The following is a 19,207-nucleotide window of genomic DNA, read 5'->3' on the forward strand; positions in this document are numbered from 1 at the left end:
TGGGGCAGAGCTTACCCAGGGGGCCTTTCCAGGAAACAGCAGGCCCCACCTCCATCACCACCTCTATCCCAGTCTGAACACCCTTGACCCCCAGTGGCCCCTCCAGGGTCCTGCGGGGAGGGGCATTCTAGGATTATGGTTAGTGGGCAGGGAGTGACTGGGGGTCCAAGGAGGCCAGAGCAGCCCTTGGGTTGCAGGAGAGAGGGTCCCGTGAGCTCACACAGGAGGGGTCTTTGCTCTGGAGACTGGAACCTCCTCTACAGAGGAGGGGAGCACTTTCCTGCTCACACGCAGCAGCCAGCAGCCTGCAGACACTGCTCTTCCAGCTGTCCTCCCCCCAGAGGCAGCTTCACCCCGCTGGCCTGGGGCAAGGCTGGCTGGGGTGTGTGGCTCATAGCTGGACCCAGCTCCCAGCCAGATGCAGCCCCTTGCTGACCTTGGTCCCCCTCTGCCAGCCCAGAGGAATGGCGTGTGTGTGTGTGTGTGTGTGTGTGTGTGTGTGTGTGTGTGTATCTGGAGGAGCAAACTGTTTACTCTTTGCAAGTATATTAGAAAAACGTTTCTCATGGAGGCTGCTCCTGGCAGGACTGAGGTTTCTTTGGGAGCTGCAGTGGCAAGGGCCACTCGGGGATCCCCCACATGTCCTAGATGACGTTTTCGAACAGCTGCATGGAGTTCATGATGTTCTCGTCCTGCGTGGAGAAGGTACGAGAGGTCTGGTCAGACCTGGGATGGGCAGGGTGGGGCAGAGCCCACCTCCGGCTGCCTTGAACAGATTCTTACCAGGGGCTGAACCATGCAGGGGCAGTTCTGTCTGTCTCTCTGGTGAGGTGGAGTGGGTCATGCACAGCCCGTCTTGGGCCCATGGCCTGACTGTAGCTCATCTGGGGCAGCTACCTAACTGAGGACAAAACTCCCTGACTGTGCAGCCAGACGGAGGCCAGGGGCGACTGAGAGGCCACTGTGGGAGTGAGGCAAGCAGGCGGGGCCATCTCCTGTCCCAGCATGACTGTACCTGAGGGCCACAGGACATCATCAGCTTCCCATTGGCCCCACCTTTGCCCCTCAAACTCCAGGCACGCAGGGGCAGGGCTGACTGACAACGTGCCCAAGTGGGCTGTGCTGGCCAGCGGGTGGGGCCAGGATTGGCAGGGGCAGGACACTGGGAGTTCTCAATCCCTGAGGCCACCTACCTTCTGGCAGGTCTCCAAGAACTCATCAATGGTCACCACCCCATCCTGATTCCGGTCCATTTTCTGCAACCCAAGCCATGACCTTGGTGAGTCTGTGTCCCACCAGGGGCGGCCCCTGCCCCAAGCCTGAGGACATGGCAGTGGGTGGGCACCCTCACGTCAACTTGTCCCCGACCCTGTATCCCAGTCACAGGAAGTGCTCTCCTCAGCCACTCTGCTCTCCACCCCACAGCTGATCTCTCCCCAGTGTGCCCTGCAACCCCAGCCACTTCTGATGACCTTCTGGGCTTACCCTTCCTGAAATGCACCCTGACAGACAGCCAGAGTCCATGGAGCAGCCGAGGCGCGGGGGGGCCACATGACCCAGGAACACAGAGAGAAGTCACCCCGACCGCACCCCTCTCACAGACAGCTTCCTCGGGGAGCTGGGGGAGTTCATGGAAGAAACCAGAATGCTGGCCCGGGTCAGGAAGTGGAGATGGCATTTTAATTCACGGCTCAATCCTGACCAGAGCTGGATGTGAGATGCCAGTTTAACCTCCTGGTGGGAGGGGGCGGCCCAGCGAGGGCAGTGGCTCGCCCAGGGGTTCCCGGAGCAGGAGCCCTTCAGAGCAGGAGCACTTCGTCTTACAGTGGGAGCACTCACCTGGAAGAACCTCTCCACGTGCTCCAGCGGCGCTTCCTCCCGCAGGAGTGGGTAGGTATGCCGGCCCATCATGTCGTAGATGGACTTCATGATGGCCAGCATTTCCTGGGGAGCAAGGTCGGCCTGAGAACACTGCAGGGAGGGGAGCAAGGCCCGAGGGGAGGGGCGGCACCCGAGGACAGGGGCCCCTCATGGCAGCCAGCCGGTGAGCGAGTGGGAGGGGCCCACCCACTCTGCCCAGTGCCCACTTCCCACTCTCCAAGAGAAGCTGGAGACAGCGTTTTAGGTGCAGACTCCAAAATGTGAAACCGAAACAACTACTTTACATACAAAAAGTGTTGGGGCCAAAACACCCTGACTGTGGCCCCTGTGGCAAGGGCCCCCCACACGCCTTAAGAGACCACACTGCTTCTCCACCTGTGTCTCCCACAGGCTCCCCCATAAGAAGGGGTGATCCGAGGACACTTGCTGAATTGGATCGAGATGTCTGAGGGACACACAGCCCCACACTGCCCACACCCGGGGTCTAGGACAGAGAGCCCCTTGGTGCTGTCCCCACTGGCCCTCATCTCTGGGCGAGAGGGGACACAGGACAGCCAGGGCAGCAGCAGTGGGGCAGGGGCTGACGAGCCGCGCCCCAACCACGAGTACCTCTTTGGTGATGTAGCCATCCTTGTTAATGTCGTAGAGGTTAAAGGCCCACTTGAGCTTCTCTTGGACTGTCCCTCGAAGGAGGATGGAGAGGCCCACCACAAAGTCCTGGCGGAAGGGAGGGTGAGGAGTCACAATGTGACGCCCACATTCTACTTCCAGTCCTTGTGCAGCTTCCACTGAATTCACAGCTCCAGAGGCAGGAGCTTCCAATACAGAGTGGGCAGACGGTGTCCATCCGGTCGGCAGTGTGTGCGTGCGTGTGTGTCTGTGTGTGTGTGCGTGCATATGAGTGGGAGAGTCTGTGTGTATGTGTGTGCACGCAAGTGTGTGCATGTGTGCATGAGCGTGCCTGTGACTGCACGCACGTGCACGGGTGTGCACTTGTCTGCACATGCGTGTGAGTGCGTGCATGTGTGAGTGTGCGGTGAAGATGGCATGGGGCTGCTACCCTCACAAGTAGAGACACTCAAACATGGTATCTCAGACCACGTAATGCATTGCTCTGACAGAGGGCACCTGGGGGTGCTCTTTTCATAAAGAGGGTGCCCCACTTGTAGTTTGCCAGTACCTGCATGTCAGGGGGCTTGAAAACTCCCGGCTCCAAAAGCTAAGCTCACAGTGCTCAGTTCTGGGGTCGGGACAAACCTCTGATGGATGACGGATTACTAATGTGACAAGACAGAGATGTTCAACAGCTTCCACGTGGAAACACCAGCTGTTTGTCATAAAAGCTGGTGGGACACAAGTTTTCCCTCCACCCCCGGAAGGCTTGCAGATTGAATCTCCCTGCCCCCCAGGGTCCTCCAGGCTGTTCTGAAAGAAGGGGGGCAGAGAAGGCCTGTCCCAGAAGGGGGGAGGGTGCCAGACTGCGGAGTGCGGAGGGATGGGGCCACGCACCGTGGGGCTCAGTCCCCACTCCATTTACACTTCCGGGGTGTAAGGAAGCCTGCACCACGAAAGAGAAAGACCAAGGGAAACAGAGAACAGGAATTCGGAAGAAACAGAAATTATTCCCGGAGGGGAAAAAAAAAGTAACAAAAACTATTAGATTCAGAGATTGGAAATCTGACATCTCTAAAGAGTAGGAGGATATTAAAAAAGAATAATTGAGAACAAGAAAGAGCTCTGGGGAATTAAAATAAGCAAGCAAAGTGACACACTCAGAAGAAGGGTTACAGAAGCAAGTGGAATGTTCCATGAAGTAGGGGGAAGGCAGAGCTGGAAAACAGGAGCGTAACAGAAGAGAGGCCTGCTGGGGAGGGACCGCCACTTGGAGAGCAGGAGTGCCAGGAAGAAGGGAGCACAGGGAAGAGAGCAGGTCAAAAGGGAAAATTTCCCAGGATGAAGGTTGTGGATGTCCAGGTGTGCGGAGGTCTCGCCCAGCGCCTGCAAACGGCCTGCAGTGTTGCCTGCAGGAATGCTCCTGATGCCATTTCCAAAAACTGCGTGCAAAGAAAGGATCCTATAAGCTTCCAGAGAGAAAAGCGAAAACAAGAGAAAACACAGAATCAAGCCCTGTGCACAAAGCCAGGGATCAGCAGGTTTCGCCGGCCACCATTCTGAAGGCGCATAGCCTCCCACCACAGCTCTGGTCCCACACGACACGTCGAGCAAGAGTGAGAACAGAATAAAGATGCTCGCGGACATCCAAGGGCTCAAAAGCCACGTCGCATGTACGCTCGCTTTCCTAGGAAGCTGCTGGAAGATGCGCCCCTGAAAAGAGAGTAAAGCAAGAAAGAGGAAGGTGCCGGGATTCAGGAACCAGGAGACCCCAGGTGGTATTTAGTCCCCATGGACCAGGAGGAGGCTGGGGAGGCGTCCTCAGGGAGGTGCCCGGCCAGACAACTGGAGAAGGGCTCGGGGAGGAGTTAACGATGAGGTCACAGACCAGCAGATAAAACTCAGGGCAATTGCCAACAGCAGACAAACCAAGAACGTGTGCAGAGGAGGAAAGCGTCATCAGTTTGCCGCGAGGCTCAGCTGGGGCTCACAGGCACACGGTCCGGGGAAACTATATGTCCTTGTCCTCTGAATCTGTACTTCTGTTGGAAGACGAGGGGGGCGGGGGGTGTGGGAGACCCAAGTCCTCACCACCCATGGCAGAGGACCAACAGGCAGCGTCTAAGATGGGACAATCAGGAAGGAGCTGTAGAAGCGTGCGCGCATGCTCCTGGGGTCAGGCAGAGCAACGAAGAGTGACAACTGGCCAAAACAGGAGAGCGCGGCTGCCTCCTCCGGTGTGTGTGTGCGGTGGTTAAGTGATCTTTTCCAAGGGACACCCTGTAATCTATTGGACGCTTAAAGTCGTGTGTGTGTAAGTGAAGCGAATGAAAGTATATTCGAGGAGAAAGCATGTGACAGTTCTCTCATGCCCGAGTTGGGGCCGAGATCTCCTCTGGACCTTGTGCGTGACTTACTTTGTAATAAAGAGTCAGAGCGTCTCAGATCACGTCACTCTCTTCCCTGGGGTCTCACAGGCTTTCCCAGTGGGAGGCAACGCCATGGGAATTCTGCACAGGATGTGCTTCTTGTGTGGGCCAGGGGAGGGTCTGCCGTGTGGAAGCCCTTGTGGTCAGCCATAACCGAGGAATGTCCCCTTCCATTGTCCCTAAGCGTGTGTGCTACAGTAGTGATGGTACTAGGAGAGAGGTGGGTGTGAATGTACCCTCGAGGTCACTGGCCTGTTCTCAGTAACACACAGAGGACCCCAGTCCAGCCGGCTTGCTGGTTCTAAATTTCCAGCCCACACAGCACATGTGGGACTACTGCTAGCGGCATGTTCTTAACTCCAAGTTGTACGGTCTGTCGCCTCCACAGCCCTGCTCTGTGGCTGTCCCTGAGGCAGATCCCAGGGAGGGCGAGGGGCTCCTATAGTGACAGTGACCCCAGAGTGTCCAGCAGGGGGCCTGGTAGAGTGCAGAGTGGGGAGCTCAGCAGAGGGTGTGATGTGGGCTGCAGGCCTTCTTTCCCATTGCTGAAGGCACACCCCGGGTGCTCAGTGCTCCTGGGAGCAGGTTACTTGGGGTGGAGGGATAAGGCAGAGGCAGCCACAGCCTGCTTCTCACACACACTGGCCCCACCTCTCCCAAAGAGGGGCTGTGCCGGCACAGGAGTGAGCTGAATCAGGAAGGCCCTATGGCACCCTGCGCGGCCTGGCGTGTGCCCAGGGGAAGCCAGCACGGCTCCCCCCAGGAGGCACATCCCAGAGGTCCCAGGAGCACCTGCAGAGCAGCAGGCACGTCCTGAGCAGGGACGTGGGACCATGGCCCCATGTGGCATCGCTGAGGTTTGCTAGATTTGCCATTTTATTTCCTGGTAGACTTTTTGGTGAAGGCACGAAAGTTACAGTATTTTACCATTCTCAATAAACTGCAATTAATACGTGCTTTGTCTGTCAAGAACATACAAAAGGGCTGGGGATCACTGCAAATACTCCTAAGCTGACCCGTGTTTCCCTGAGGCTGTGAGGGGCCGAGTGCCTTCCCGGCCCCTGTGAGCACCCAGGATGGGGGCCTGCTGGTTGGAAGGCCCCTGGGGAGATACATGCCCTCCTCCCTGAAAAAGCCTTCCTAGAGCAGACACCAAAATCAAGAGGATGGTCCTCACGGTGAATAAACACCATGTGAAACCAGAGGGTTAACTTGACCTCAGAAAAGCACGTGGAAGGCCTAGCACACACTGGAGGGAGCAGCCTTCCACAGGGGCTTCAGCAACAGCACCCCACACAGCCACTGATAGCACCCCCCACCCAAAGACCCACAATCTACCGCCTTAAGTGGGCACCAAGACCTCTCCTTGGGGAGGGTGACCTAGACCTTCCTGACACCCGCCGCACCCCAGGGTCCCTGATAGCCATTCGATCCTGATTTCAGAAGCACAGAAACCACCCACAATGCCCCGATGGCTCCAACACACAAGGGTCCTTCCCACACTTCCCTCCCAGATGTCTCCAGGGCCTGGAGAAGGACCTGCAGAAACTGGTCGCAGGGGAGGGACCAGGGAGACAATGAGTTTTTTCTGTGTACTCCTCTGTACTGATAGGATTTTTACCGTGTGGGGACATCACTGAAAATAGATGAAAATACTGCATGTTCACATGAGTAAGATGCTAAGTATGGCTGGAGGGGGGGCCCTGTTGTCTCCCAGCTGGATGAGCAGGGTGGCAGCCTCGGTCTGTGTGTCAGGGTTCATGGCATTAAAAAACGAGTGATGGGAGTTATTATTATCCCCGCGGGCTGGTGCAGGAGCTTTGTGAGCACCCTGCTGGCCCTGCGGCTTTCCTGCCACCGCCCTTGGCCCTTGGGCTGAGCGCTTATCGATCACACCCGGCTCTCAGCATGAGTTTCCTCCCCGAAGAGGTTTCAGTTTTTCACCTGCTGCTATTTTTAGGGGCCTGGGCTCCACAGAGGGGCCTTCTTCAAATGATCTGGGGGTGGGGCCTGGGTGGGACCCACAGCTGCCCACACAGAGCCAGGCAAGGCCTTATTGGGGGGCAGTGTGGGGGACAGACTTCTTCCTGACAGTGGGGTCACCAAGTTCACTCAGTGTCTGGCTGGGGTGACAGGAGCCTGCTCGGGCCTGGCTGCTCTGTTTCCTGGAAAGGGGGCAAATTTTGGGGCGGGTGCCTGAAACCCCACCGTCAGCACAGATTTCAGAGTGAGGCCTTGCTCCCCTTCCGAATGCAAGTTCACGCTGGCTCACTACCACCTCAAGGTGCCTCAGTAGCTCCCTGGGCTCAGTGGGGCTGGAATGGAAGACGAGGCTGGGAATAGGGCAGCCAGACAGAAACCAGTTCCCTAGGGACACACTGGACCGTGTATACCAGGACCATGTCTGACCCTCTGGACAGCTGGAGGGTATGTATGGCAACAGGGCTGGCTGCAGGGGACAAGGCAGGAGTCAGCAGGGACCTACCTCAAAGTGGATGGCCCCGTTCCCATCAGCATCGAAGGCGCTGAAGAGGAAGTGCGCATAGGTGGTGGCATCTGGGGGAAACAAGGGCGCAGGCTGGGGTGTGTTGGGGCCGCCTGGCAGCAAAGCCCCCAGCCCAGGCAGCCCCACCTGAGTATCCACCTGTGTCCTGGGCTGGGTTTCCCCTACCCCCTTCAACACCAGGCTTTCAGAAGGTAAGTGCTGGTAGGGAAGGTAGAGGTGGAGGTGAGGGTCCCCTTCCCGTGAAAGGGACGCCCACCCTCTGCAGAACTGCCATGGGGATGTGGGGGGCAGAGGGTTTGGGGGGGCACTGGCCTCAGACTCACCTCCTTGCGGGAAGAACTGTGAGTAAATGAGTTTGAACGTGTCTTCGTCCACCAAGCCCGAGGGACACTCCTGCAGCAGGAAGTCACCCACTCAGCCACCTCGGTCACCTCGGCCACCCCCAGCCCTGCACCCTGACTCCTCCCTCCAGGGGATGTCTGCTGCCCCAGGCACTGACTCATTCCCCCAAACTCCCCCAAACCCCAGGCAAGAGGGGTAAGTGGGGGTATAGTTGGTCCCCCAGGCCACTATGGTCAATCATACACCTTCCTCTGTGTCAGCACAAAGACAACAGAAAGGAGACGGGGCCTTCAGAACACTGATTCTGGGGCTTGGCGCACCCCCCAGATGGCTCTCCCGCAAAACATGAGCCCCATCAAGGACCCTGGGATATTTGCTGTGCCATGGAAAAGTTCCAAGAAGGTCTGCCTGGGCCAGAGCCCCCTTGCTGGCACCAGGGACAGGATGTGGGTGGGTCAGGGCCTCTCCTGGGGGGTGGGGAGTACTCACATTCTTGAAGCCCCTGTAGAGGGACTGCAGCTCCTTCTTGGTGAACTTGGTCTGTGCTTGCAGTTGCTCTAGGCCCTCTGGCTGGTGGCGCATCATGGACAGCTCCAGCTCACTGTCGCTGCTGTCTGGAGGGCGACACAGACCCAGGAGGGAGAACATGCTGTCCCCGCCCCACCTCGCTGCAGGGTGAACCCAAGGTAGAGGAGCTCTCCTTGCATGACTACCATGTATGGTTACAGAGGTGGCAGGAACGGAGGGGCCACAGGGCAGCAGCTCAGGATACTCTGCCTCCCTGCTCCTCACACAGCGTGGGCCCTCCCCACTCACCTCACCTGGAGCCTGCCCACCCTGTCAGCCACACATGGGGCAGGCGCTGGGAGCTGGCCTTGTCCTGGGCAGACACTGAACAAGGGAGACAGCAAGACAGGCTCAAGGGACCCTCCACCTTCAAGACCCAGATCCTGGCCACCTCCTTCGTGCAGCTCTCCCTGACTTCTGCCAGGAATGAGGAGAATACCCTTCTTAGCCCATACAGTCTGACATGCTGCTGCTTGGCTGCAGGTGGTGGAGGGTGTTACTCACATTTGGAAAGCAGGTCAAATCTCAAGGGCCTATTGGGCAGGGACCAGCCCTTTTCTGTAACAATATCACATCCAAATGTTAACTAACTATGGCTGCCTCTGGGAGGGGAGCCGGAGAGTGGATTGCAGGTGATCTTTACCTTTTTATTTATCTTTTTATTAATCTTTTCCTAATCTCTTTTGGTAAAGCATCCATCAATTTTATAATACAAAATGGAGCTACAGAGTAGAACTTACTACCTATTACCTGCTGAACAGGCTGACCACATAACTACAGAGCTTCTTACGAAGATGGGAAGCACGATTCCCACTGCATTGTCACCACTCCAGCCTCTTCCGACACCCTGAGGGCTGTGAGTGCTTAATGATCTGCAGCTCCCCTATACTGCCCACCCTGTGCCCGCAGAACCCAGCACAGAGCCAGGCACAGCCTCTCCCATGAGCACTGCCCACTCTCACTAACCTGACAGCAGCCTGCAACCTACTCAGCACTGACTCTGTTGCCTTGGCCATGCAGACCCCCAACCTCCAAGACAATTACTTGATGCCCTCCTCTCTTTAAATTGCCAGTACCTCCTCCCCCACCCTAACCCTCAGGTTGCTTGCTACATCGCTGAGAAAATGGAAGCCACAGAAGGAAATTTCCCTAAGTTCCTGCCACCACATCTACCCATCCACCTGCATCTGGCCCAGACCTCCGCTTTCCCTCCTCTGGGGTTGAACTGTCCCTGTTCCTGGCTGATGCCTCCACTTGCATAGCAGCAGGTACCAGCCCAGTCCCTCTAACCTACTTCAGCATGAGGCTCCAGCAATTCTCCCCATTCTTTCCTCCCTCCCCATCCCCTTTTCTTCCCTCCCTTCTGGGTTATTACCATCACCATACAGGTATTGGCAACCCTCAGTCAAGTTTAGTATAGGCAAACCTTGCAAGGAGCAATTCCACTCTGGATTCTAACATCCCAAATAGAATCTTACCCAGCTAAGGGGACCTGTACAAGGATGCTCATGGTGACAGTGTTTTAGATGGAGGAGTTGCAGGCATCCCAAAGGTCAGTCAAAGGCAGGATGGGGGGCACAGTATAGGAGGTGCATACCAGGATTAAACGTGCAGTACATTCGAGGTACACATCAATACACAGATCCAAGAAACTCAGTGAATCCTGAGAAGGAAAAATAAAAATAAAACCACACACAGGAACAATATGGTCAAACTGATGAAAACCAAAGATTAAGAGGTCACCTTAAAAGGAGAAGACCCTACAAGAGAAGAGCCTACAAGACCCTACAAGAGAAGGAAGACAGTTGACTTCTCACAAGAAATTATGTAGACCAAAAGACAATGGAACACACTTTAAATTGGTGAAAGAAAAAACATCTGTTAACCTAGAATTCTGTATCTAGTGATAATATCCTTTTAAAAAGGAGGGTAAAATAAAGGCATTTTCAGATAAATGAATGCTAGTGAATTTGCTGCCAGCAGAAATGTACTAAAAGAAATGCTAAAGGAAGTACTTCAGGATGAAGGGAAGTGATAGCAAATAAAAATGAAGATCAGCAGGAAAAGAAGAGGAAGCTAACAGAAATATTTTGAACTGAGAGCATTTGAAAAGATAACATGTCAAAAGTTGTGGGATGCAGCTAAATTAGCACTTACAGGGACATTTAGAGCATTAAATGCCTATTAGAAAAGATAAAAGATTTTAAATAAATAATATAAGCTTCTACCTCAAAAGAATAGAAACAGAAGAGTAAAATAAATCCAAAGCAGGCAGAAGGAAGGAAACAGAGGGAATAAGAACAGAAATCAATGAAATTGGGGGGAAAAATAAAGAATGTCAATGAGATCAAAAGATGGTTCTTTGAAAACATCAGTAAAATTGATAAAACTCTAACAAGAATGAAAAGGACAAAAAAAGAGAGCAAAGGCACAAATTACCAACATCAGGAATAAACAGGTAAATAAATAGAGACCCTCCAGATATTAAAAGGATAAAAGAAAATATCATGAACAAGTACACAAATTCAATAACTTTGATAAAATGGACCAATTCCTCAAAAATCATCAACTACCTAAATTCACCAGATGAAAGTGATAACCTGAATAGGCCTAACCAATATTCCTCTTGCACATAAATGCAAACATTCTTAACAAAACATTTGCAAATTCAATCCAAATGGTTCCCCCCCCCCCCAGGAATGCAATGCTGGTTCAATATCTGAGAGGAAACCAACATAATCGACGATATCAAAAGTCTAAAGAAGAAAAACAGGGGCAGTCGGTTAGCTCAATTGGTTAGAGTGCAGCACTCGTAACAACAAAGTTGCCGGTTCGATCCCCACATGGGCCACTGTGAGCTGCGCCCTCCACAACTAGATTGAAACGGCTACTTGATTTGGAGCTGAGGGGTCCTGGAAAAACACACTAAAAATAAAATAAAAGTTAAAAAAATATTTTTAAAAAAGATAGGAAATATTTTAAAAAATAAAGAAGAAAAACACACAGTCATATAAATGACGCAGAAAGAGTATTTGACAAAATTCAATGTTCAATTCACAATAAAAAGCTCAGTAAATTAGGAATGTAAGGGAACTTCCTCCACTTGATAAAAGACATCTACAAAAACGCTACAGTTAACATCATAAAGGTGAAAGACCGAATGTTTCCCCCCAAGACAGGCAAGAATATATGCTGTCTCCTCTCCCATTCAATATCATACTAAAAGTCCTAGCCAGGGCAATGAGGGGGGAAAAGAAAAGAAAAAAGAAAGGAAGACCTAAATAGAGTGACATTCTACACAACTATTAGCCAGTAATGGTTTTAAATGTCAAGGTCACAAAAGTCAAGGAGGCCAGAGAAACCATTCCAGATCAAAGAGGGCTAAAGAGATGTGACAAGCGGGTGTGGTGTGTGGTCCTTTTCCTACAAAGTTCATTATCATGACAAATGGAGAAATCGGAATGGGGTACTATGCTTGCAACTTCTCTGTAGGTTCAAAACTATTTCTACATAAAAAGTTTATTTAAAAAAAGAAAGGAAGAGAGCAAGGAAAATCATAAAGATTAGATTAGAAAGAAAAAACCAAACTAGCCCTATTCACAGATGACATGATCATCTATGTAGATAATCCCAAAGAACAGACAAAAAATCCCCTAATAACTGAGTTTAGCAAGGTCACAGGTTACAAAGTCAACACCCCAAATCAGTCACATTTCTATAGACCAGCAATGTACATTTGGAAACCAAAATTTAAAACACAATACTATTTACAATCACTTGCCCCACAAATAAAACACTTAGACATAAATCTACCAAAATATGCACATAATCTGTATGCTGATGAAAGAAATCACAGATGATTGAAATAAGTGAAGAGACATAGCATGTTCATGGACCGAAAGATTCAACATCGTAAAGAGGTCAGTTATCTCCAAAATGATTTATAGATTTAACATAATTCCAATAAAAATCCCAGAAGGATATTTTTACAGATATAAGCACACTGATTCTAAAACTTATATGGAAAGGCAAAGAAAACAGAATAGCTAAACAGTTCTGAAGAAGAATAAAGTGGGAGAAATCAGTCTATCTGATTTTAAGACTTACGATACAGCTATAGTAATCAAGACTGGTGTTGGGGCCAGAAAGACACACAGATGAAGGAAATGAAGCAAATAATCCAGAAATAGATCCACACAATGACCAGCTGATTTTCGACAAATGTGCACAAGTAATTAATGGAGAAAGGATAGTTTTTTTTTCAATGGATGGTGTTGGAAAATTGGACATCCATCTACAAAAAAAAAATTAACTTTGATAGAACATAGGGAATATAGTCAATAATGTTATAATAACTATGTATGGTGTCAGGTGGGTACTAGACTTATTGGGGGATCACTTCTTAAGTTATATAAATGTGTAACCACTATGCTGTACACCTGAAACTAATATAATACTGAATGTCAACTGCAATTGAAAAATAAACACAATTAAATTAAAAAATGAGTTTGACTAAACCTTATATCTTATTCAAAATTTAACTCAAAATGGAGCATAGATTTAAATGTAAGACATAAAACTATAAAACTTCTAGAAAAAACACGTAGAAGAAAATCTTTATAGTCTAGTTTTAGGCAAAGAGTTCTTAGATACCAACAGCACAATCCATAAAAGAAAAAATTGATAAACTATACTTTTTAATGAAAAATTACAACTTTTGCTCTATAAGAGATGCTGTTAAATAAAAAGATAGACTACAGACTAGGAGAAAATATTTACAAATCACCTATCTGACAAACGATATCCAGAATATATAAACAACTCTCAAAACTCAGCAATAAGAAAACTAACAACCCAAATTAATAAATGGGCAGCGGACTTGATCAAATACTTCACCCAAGGGATTATACAGATGGCAAATAAATGCATAAAGAGGTGTTTAACACCAGTTGCAATGGGGGAAATCCAAAGTAAAACCACAATGAAATAAAACTGCACACCTATTAAAATCATTCAACAAATATTGACATCAGACACTGTTAAGGACGGGAACTGTTATACTTTGCTGGCAGGAATGAAAATGGTGCCGACACTTTGGGGATCAGTGTGGCATTTTCTAATAAACATCCACTTAACCATATGACCCAGAAATCCCACTCCCATTATTTACCCAAATAAATGAAAACTATTGGATTCACACAATAATTTATGCAAATGTTTAGAGCAACTTAATTCACAATCGCCAAAAGGTGGAGGTAACCCAAATGTCCTTCAACCAGTGAATGGGTAACTGAACCATCGTTTGTCCACACAGTGGAATACTCCTCATCAATGAGACTCGTGATGCCCACAGCAACAGGAACGAATCTCCAATGCACGGGTAAGTGGGAAAATCAGACTCAACAGGCTACGTGATGTATGATACCGATAACACGACATTACGGAAAATATATAATTATAGAAATCACAGAGAAGGAGAACGTATCGGGGCTGGGGGCAAAGGAGAGGCTGATACAGAATGAGGGAATTTTTGTGTGTGGTGCTAGAGCTCTTCTACATCTTGATTGTGGTAGGTGTTACACAACTCCATTTGTCAAAACTCACAGAACTGGAGACACCGGACACGTGCATGCCCAGAGGAAAGACCACATGAGGGCACAGCAAGAAGGTGGCTGTCTGCAAGCCAGGGAGAGAGGTAGAACATGTTTGCATCTTCATACTAATGACACATAAGTGAATGAAAATCACCTTTGCGTGTCTGAGGGTGCAGTCCCCAGGTGTGCCTGCCGGAGAAGCTCAATGCCCAGGAGACATACACAAGAGTCGTCACTGAGCACGCTGCAGTAACAATAGCTTGAATCAACCAAAGGTCCATTGATGATAGATCAGATAGACGGATTGTGGGGCGTCCATGGGATGAAATGTTATAAGCAGTGGACATGATAATAACCCTCATCAATAGGGACGAGTCTTAGAAACAGACTGTTGGATGAAAAACTAGTCCTAGGAGGCCAGTATGATTCCACTATTTTTAAAATTGAAAACCAAGAATAACCAAACAATATATTTAAAGGGATACATAAGAGATAAAATTATAAATAAGAAATATCCAGGAGTGACAAACACAAATCTGGAGGGTGGTAACCTCTATGGGGTGGGATAGGAGAGGAACTCAAGAGAGAGAGAGAGAGAGAGAGAGAGAGAGAGAGAGAGAGAGAGAGAGAGCGAGCTGGTGACGCTCTCGTTCTAGGGAAGGGTGGGTTCGCCTGTGTGCAGTTACTCTGTGTAACTCACCTATCGTATATATATGCACATTTTCAGAGGTTAACTGAAATGTTTAAAAGTAATTATAGTCCCAGAACAAGAGCGAGAGCGAGAGCGAGAGCAAGAGAGAGAGAGAGAGAGAGAGAGAGAGAGAGAGAGAGAGAGATATGAAGAGAGAGACAGAAACACCTCTGCTCTGAATTGAACATTCAACACTTGGAGAATAACAAAATAACAGCAATTCCAGAGGAAGAAACTGAAAAAACCTAATAAGCACATATAGAAGTGTTCAAAATCATTAGTATGAAAAATGCATATGAGAACAATGAGGAAAAAATAGGGCATGACACTTATTAAAATTTCATGTGAACTCTAACAACTCCGTAAAAGTTAAGCTGCAGTTGGGGGATGTGGGCTCCCTTCTCCCTGAGCCCCAGACTCACCGCTCGTTTTGCACATGGGTGTCAAGGAGATTCCCAAATGGAATAGGTTCAAACTGAGCTCCTGGTGTTCCCCCCAGACCTGCTCTGGGGGGAACACCCGCAACCTTCCCTGGCTCACTGATGGCTGACTGCAAGTCTGTCCTGCTGAGGGCTTGTGCCAAACCCTGAGCACAGACCTCTTCCCTCACTCAACCCTGCCAGCCTACCTCCAACACACGTCCTGCCTCCGTTTCCCCACCTCACTGCCCCCACACCCCGGTCCAAAGCTGCATCGTCTCTCCAGGCTCGTCTCCTGGATCCCACTGGTCTATTTTTCAAACCTGGAGGAAGCTGCTGAAAACATATCCTCATGCATTCCTCCATTCGACAACCTCCCTGAGATTGGAGTGTAAAAGTCAGAGTCCTGAAATGGCCAATAAATGTGCCCCTCACCCCTCAGCTCCAACCTCACCTCTCATGTCTCTCCCTTGCTCTTTCTGCTTCAGCTATGATGGCCCCCTGGTGTCCCCTCAAACGTCCAGGCAACTCCCTCCGCAGGCATTCCCCCCCTGCACCCCGACCGCTCTTCTCTCCAGGCCTCTGCTCAAATGTTCCCCCCTCAGAGGCACCACCCCCACCATTCCCATCTATCCCTCATCTCTCTTACTTTTCTCACTTGGCTACGTCTCCCTGGCTCATGCATATTTCTCTATGTACTGGTGTTATGGACTAAATTCTGTGTTCCTCACACCCCATAATTCATACACTTAAGCCCTAACTCTCAATGTGACTGTATTTGGAGATGGTGTCTTTGGGAGGTAATTAAGCTCACGTGAGGTCATGTGAGGGGGCCCTAATCCAACAGGATTCGTGTCCTATAAGAAGAGGAAGCGAGATCTCCCTCCCACTCCCACCTGCACAGGTGCACTGAGAGAAGGCGGCCATCTGCCATCCAGGCAGAGGGGCCTCATCAGAAACCACCCTGCCCACACCTGGATATGGGACTTCCAGCCTGCAGACTGTGAGAAGTAAATGCCTGTTGTTTAAGGCCCCTGGTCCGTGGTATTTTGTTATGGCGGCCCAAGGAGAACAATGCATACATTGGTCTATCGTCAGTCTCTCCTCTACTACGGGAGCTCAGCAGAGACTTCCATCTGCTCCCTGCTGTACCGAATCCTGGAACAGTGCCTACATGTGGGAGTGCCCCGGAACACACTGTGTGGGATAGGTCACCCACCCCTGTTTCCTTGGGTGGCACATGGACTACGGCCTTGGGTGTTAATTTGAATGTCTACAGGCAGGGCCCACCTATGGCAGGTTGTCCCCGGCCCAAACTCCCTGTTACTTATACCTGTTGGGCACAGCGGGGGTGGGGAATCAGGGAGAGAAGTGATATTCCAAGACTCAGGTCCAATGACAGCAAGTAGACAGGAGTCCCAGGTGAGCCAAGGGATATGTGGGCACAGAGGCCATGGAAGGCCCCAAAGCAGGGGAAGGCCTTGTGTGATCTCCATTCTAGAAAGGTCACTCTGGCTGCAGATGTCAATTGAAGTGATGAAGAGAACAGAGAGTGGGACTGGCAGGAGATGTCAAAAAGGAAGGAGCCTCTGTCCCTAGCCACTGAGTGGACCAGGGCAGGGTGGGCAGAATCGGGGACTACCCCACGTTTCTGACTTGGGAAACCGGGTAACGGTGGGTGCCACCCACCCAGGCAAGGGGCTAAATGGCCCAGCGCTGGAAAACGTGCAAGGATGGTTGCTGCCACGTGGCTTTGCAGCGTCAGGCAGGAGCACTGTTTACAGGAACTTGCTTGATTCCACCTGCTAAAGGCCACAGCCGGGTGCTACACATTCAGACCTAGAAGAAGACAGTTGCATACGACTCGTGTCCACTGGAGATGCAAATGATTTCTGTCCGTGGAAGACATAACCCTTAAAGCTACTGAATGTCATTGCCAGCGCAGTTCCAACGCAGTGATCTTATCCCAACCTTAGTCTCTGAACAGCTTTGCTACCTGCTTGTTCTCTCACTGAGTTAAGCCAATGAGAATCTGGTTTTGACTTTGACAGTTGTCTTGGTCAGGCAGAACACCATAGGCAGAGACTGGCCAGATCTGTGGGGAGCTGCTGGAGGCCTCGCTCCCACCTCTGCAATTCCAGGGTGGGCTGTGATCAGTGGGTCTACACAGCATTTGCATAGCTTCGTCACCACACTGGGGTCTCGCTGGGCCAAACTGTGAAGTCGGCCTGTTGTGCCATCTCCCTCACCTCTCCCTGGTCCCAGGCCTCCTCGCCCCTCCAGGGGCTAGTCCTGGACACCCCCCCCATCAAGTATCCATTGATGACCAGGGGTCAGTAGTAAAGATTTCACCTGTCTATCAAACAAGCATTTCATCAGAGGCGTGAAAGCACGAGGTTTTATAACATTGTTTTAAAGTTGAGTGTCCCAAAGTACAATAGCCTGACAGACTACAAACGGGGCTTTCCTCCCACGTATAAAAGTCACCCGCTGCACGCCGCCTTTCTGTGCCCTGGTATGAGCTTGGGAAAGGTGGCTCCAGGCCTCCGCTTCCCTGAGCTAATGGGCAGTATTAGGCGAGGGCACTCTTGGCCTAGCCAATGCAGGAGCCTGTGACACCCCTAGGCTGTCCCCAACACCTCTGCGAGGCTGCCCTGCAGGTGGCCCCCTGCCACCCAGCACCCATCTTTGCTCCCCTCTGCAGGAAGATTCCAAATTGCTGTCCACATGCGCTGGCTCCAGTCACTCTTGAACCCAGCTGGTAGATTCAGCCTTCACTTAGTCCCTGCTGGTCAGGTGACTCCTGGACCTTGGGGACCCACAGAGGATCCCCCAGGGACCGCCATGGGCTCAGAGGACGCCTGTGGGGCAAGACTCCCTTTGCGACCCAGCAGGGTCCTTCTGCGTGTCACAGTGCTGGGCTGCCAAGTCACACTTCCTGTGCGATTCCTGACTAAGCTGCTTGGAAAACACCGCCTGTGTCTAGATGTGTAACAGTCGGGGCCTGGACTTGGGGCGGGGGGGGCCTTACCCAAGCTCCCCAGCCCACACAACGTCAGGCCCGGGGCTCCAGCCCGCCTCCCTGTCCTGCAGGTGCCACCCTGTGCAGCTGGCCTGTCTCTTCCTCTCCCCAGAGTCGGCCCAGCAGGCAGCAGCCTCGGCCAGTCTGGACCCAGGTACCCGGACCTGACAGAGGACATAACGAAGGACGGCCAGCATGATAAAGGGCCTGTCAAGTGCACTCCCCACCCTCCCTGCCCACTAACTTCTAGTGTAGCCAGTGGTGTGTGACCTGGGGTCATTTGGGCGAGGTCACCTCTGGCAGAAATGTTCCAAGTGTTCCCTCTGTGCCAGGCACTGCTTCCTGAGCTCTGCACACACTCGCACACTTAGTCCTCTTGAGGCTCTGTGACCAGGGCCCTTCCCACTTTAGATCTGTACCCATGCAGCTGCGTCCACTTGGAGCTCCTGACACTTGTGCTGGAAGAGCCTGGACACGCACACCTATGTCCATGGCCCCAGCCCCCCTGCGGAGTTAGAGACACATCCAGAAGGATATGCCTGAGTTCAGAAACGTCCTGGCTCTGCCACTGTCCAGCTGGGTGACCTCAGGCAAGTCACTTACTCTCCCTGAGCCTCCGTTTCCTCAACTATAAAATGGGCACCCCGGATATGCACACAGTGCCCGGAGCACACAGAGTGCTCATTAGAAGCTGGCTACTCTGCTGTCATCAGAGATCTGGAAGTTGCCTGGGCCGCAGGAGTCCTGACAGACTTGCAGTGTATGAAGAGCAGTGGCCCCTTCCAGGGACAAGAGCACCCAGCATGCTCAGAGCATTACCAGCCCCAGCGAAGGTAGGAGAGGCTGCCGGGGGAAGGAGAGCAGGAGGGGCAGGAGGAGTCAGGGCTGTGGACCTTCCAGTCTCCCAGGTCACCTTGGCAAAGCCAGGCCCCAGTGGGCATTGTGCACACACGGCAGCCATAGAGACTTGGGACCATCTCCTGGAGAGTGGAACAGGGGTGGTGAGCCAGGCAATGCATATCTCCATTCTGGGCACACCCCATTCTCCCCTTTACACCTCCGTTCTCTTCACTGGCCTATACTCCAACCTCACAATCCAGCCTCCCTCCCTCACCCCCTGCCCAGGCTGCCCTAAAGGGAGGGC

The 19,207-nt window shown here is 51.4% G+C and overlaps 1 protein-coding gene across 1 annotated transcript in view; it reads right to left on the reverse strand.

The window, feature by feature from the left end:
• Window positions 1-554: 554 nt before the first annotated feature.
• KCNIP3 (potassium voltage-gated channel interacting protein 3) overlaps window positions 555-19,207 on the reverse strand; it is a gene marked incomplete at its 5' end in the record, with an annotated part of 65,502 nt that continues 46,849 nt past the window's right edge. The window contains 7 exon segments of the mRNA XM_081069386.1: window positions 555-692; window positions 1,194-1,256; window positions 1,840-1,944; window positions 2,491-2,598; window positions 7,408-7,478; window positions 7,752-7,821; window positions 8,260-8,384. Coding sequence (XP_080925512.1) covers window positions 645-692; window positions 1,194-1,256; window positions 1,840-1,944; window positions 2,491-2,598; window positions 7,408-7,478; window positions 7,752-7,821; window positions 8,260-8,384 — 590 coding nt within the window. The 3' untranslated portion in view covers window positions 555-644.

The sequence above is a fragment of the Rhinolophus hipposideros genome, assembly GCF_964194185.1.
Source record: "Rhinolophus hipposideros genome assembly, chromosome: 12".
Taxonomy (NCBI): Eukaryota; Metazoa; Chordata; class Mammalia; order Chiroptera; family Rhinolophidae; genus Rhinolophus; species Rhinolophus hipposideros.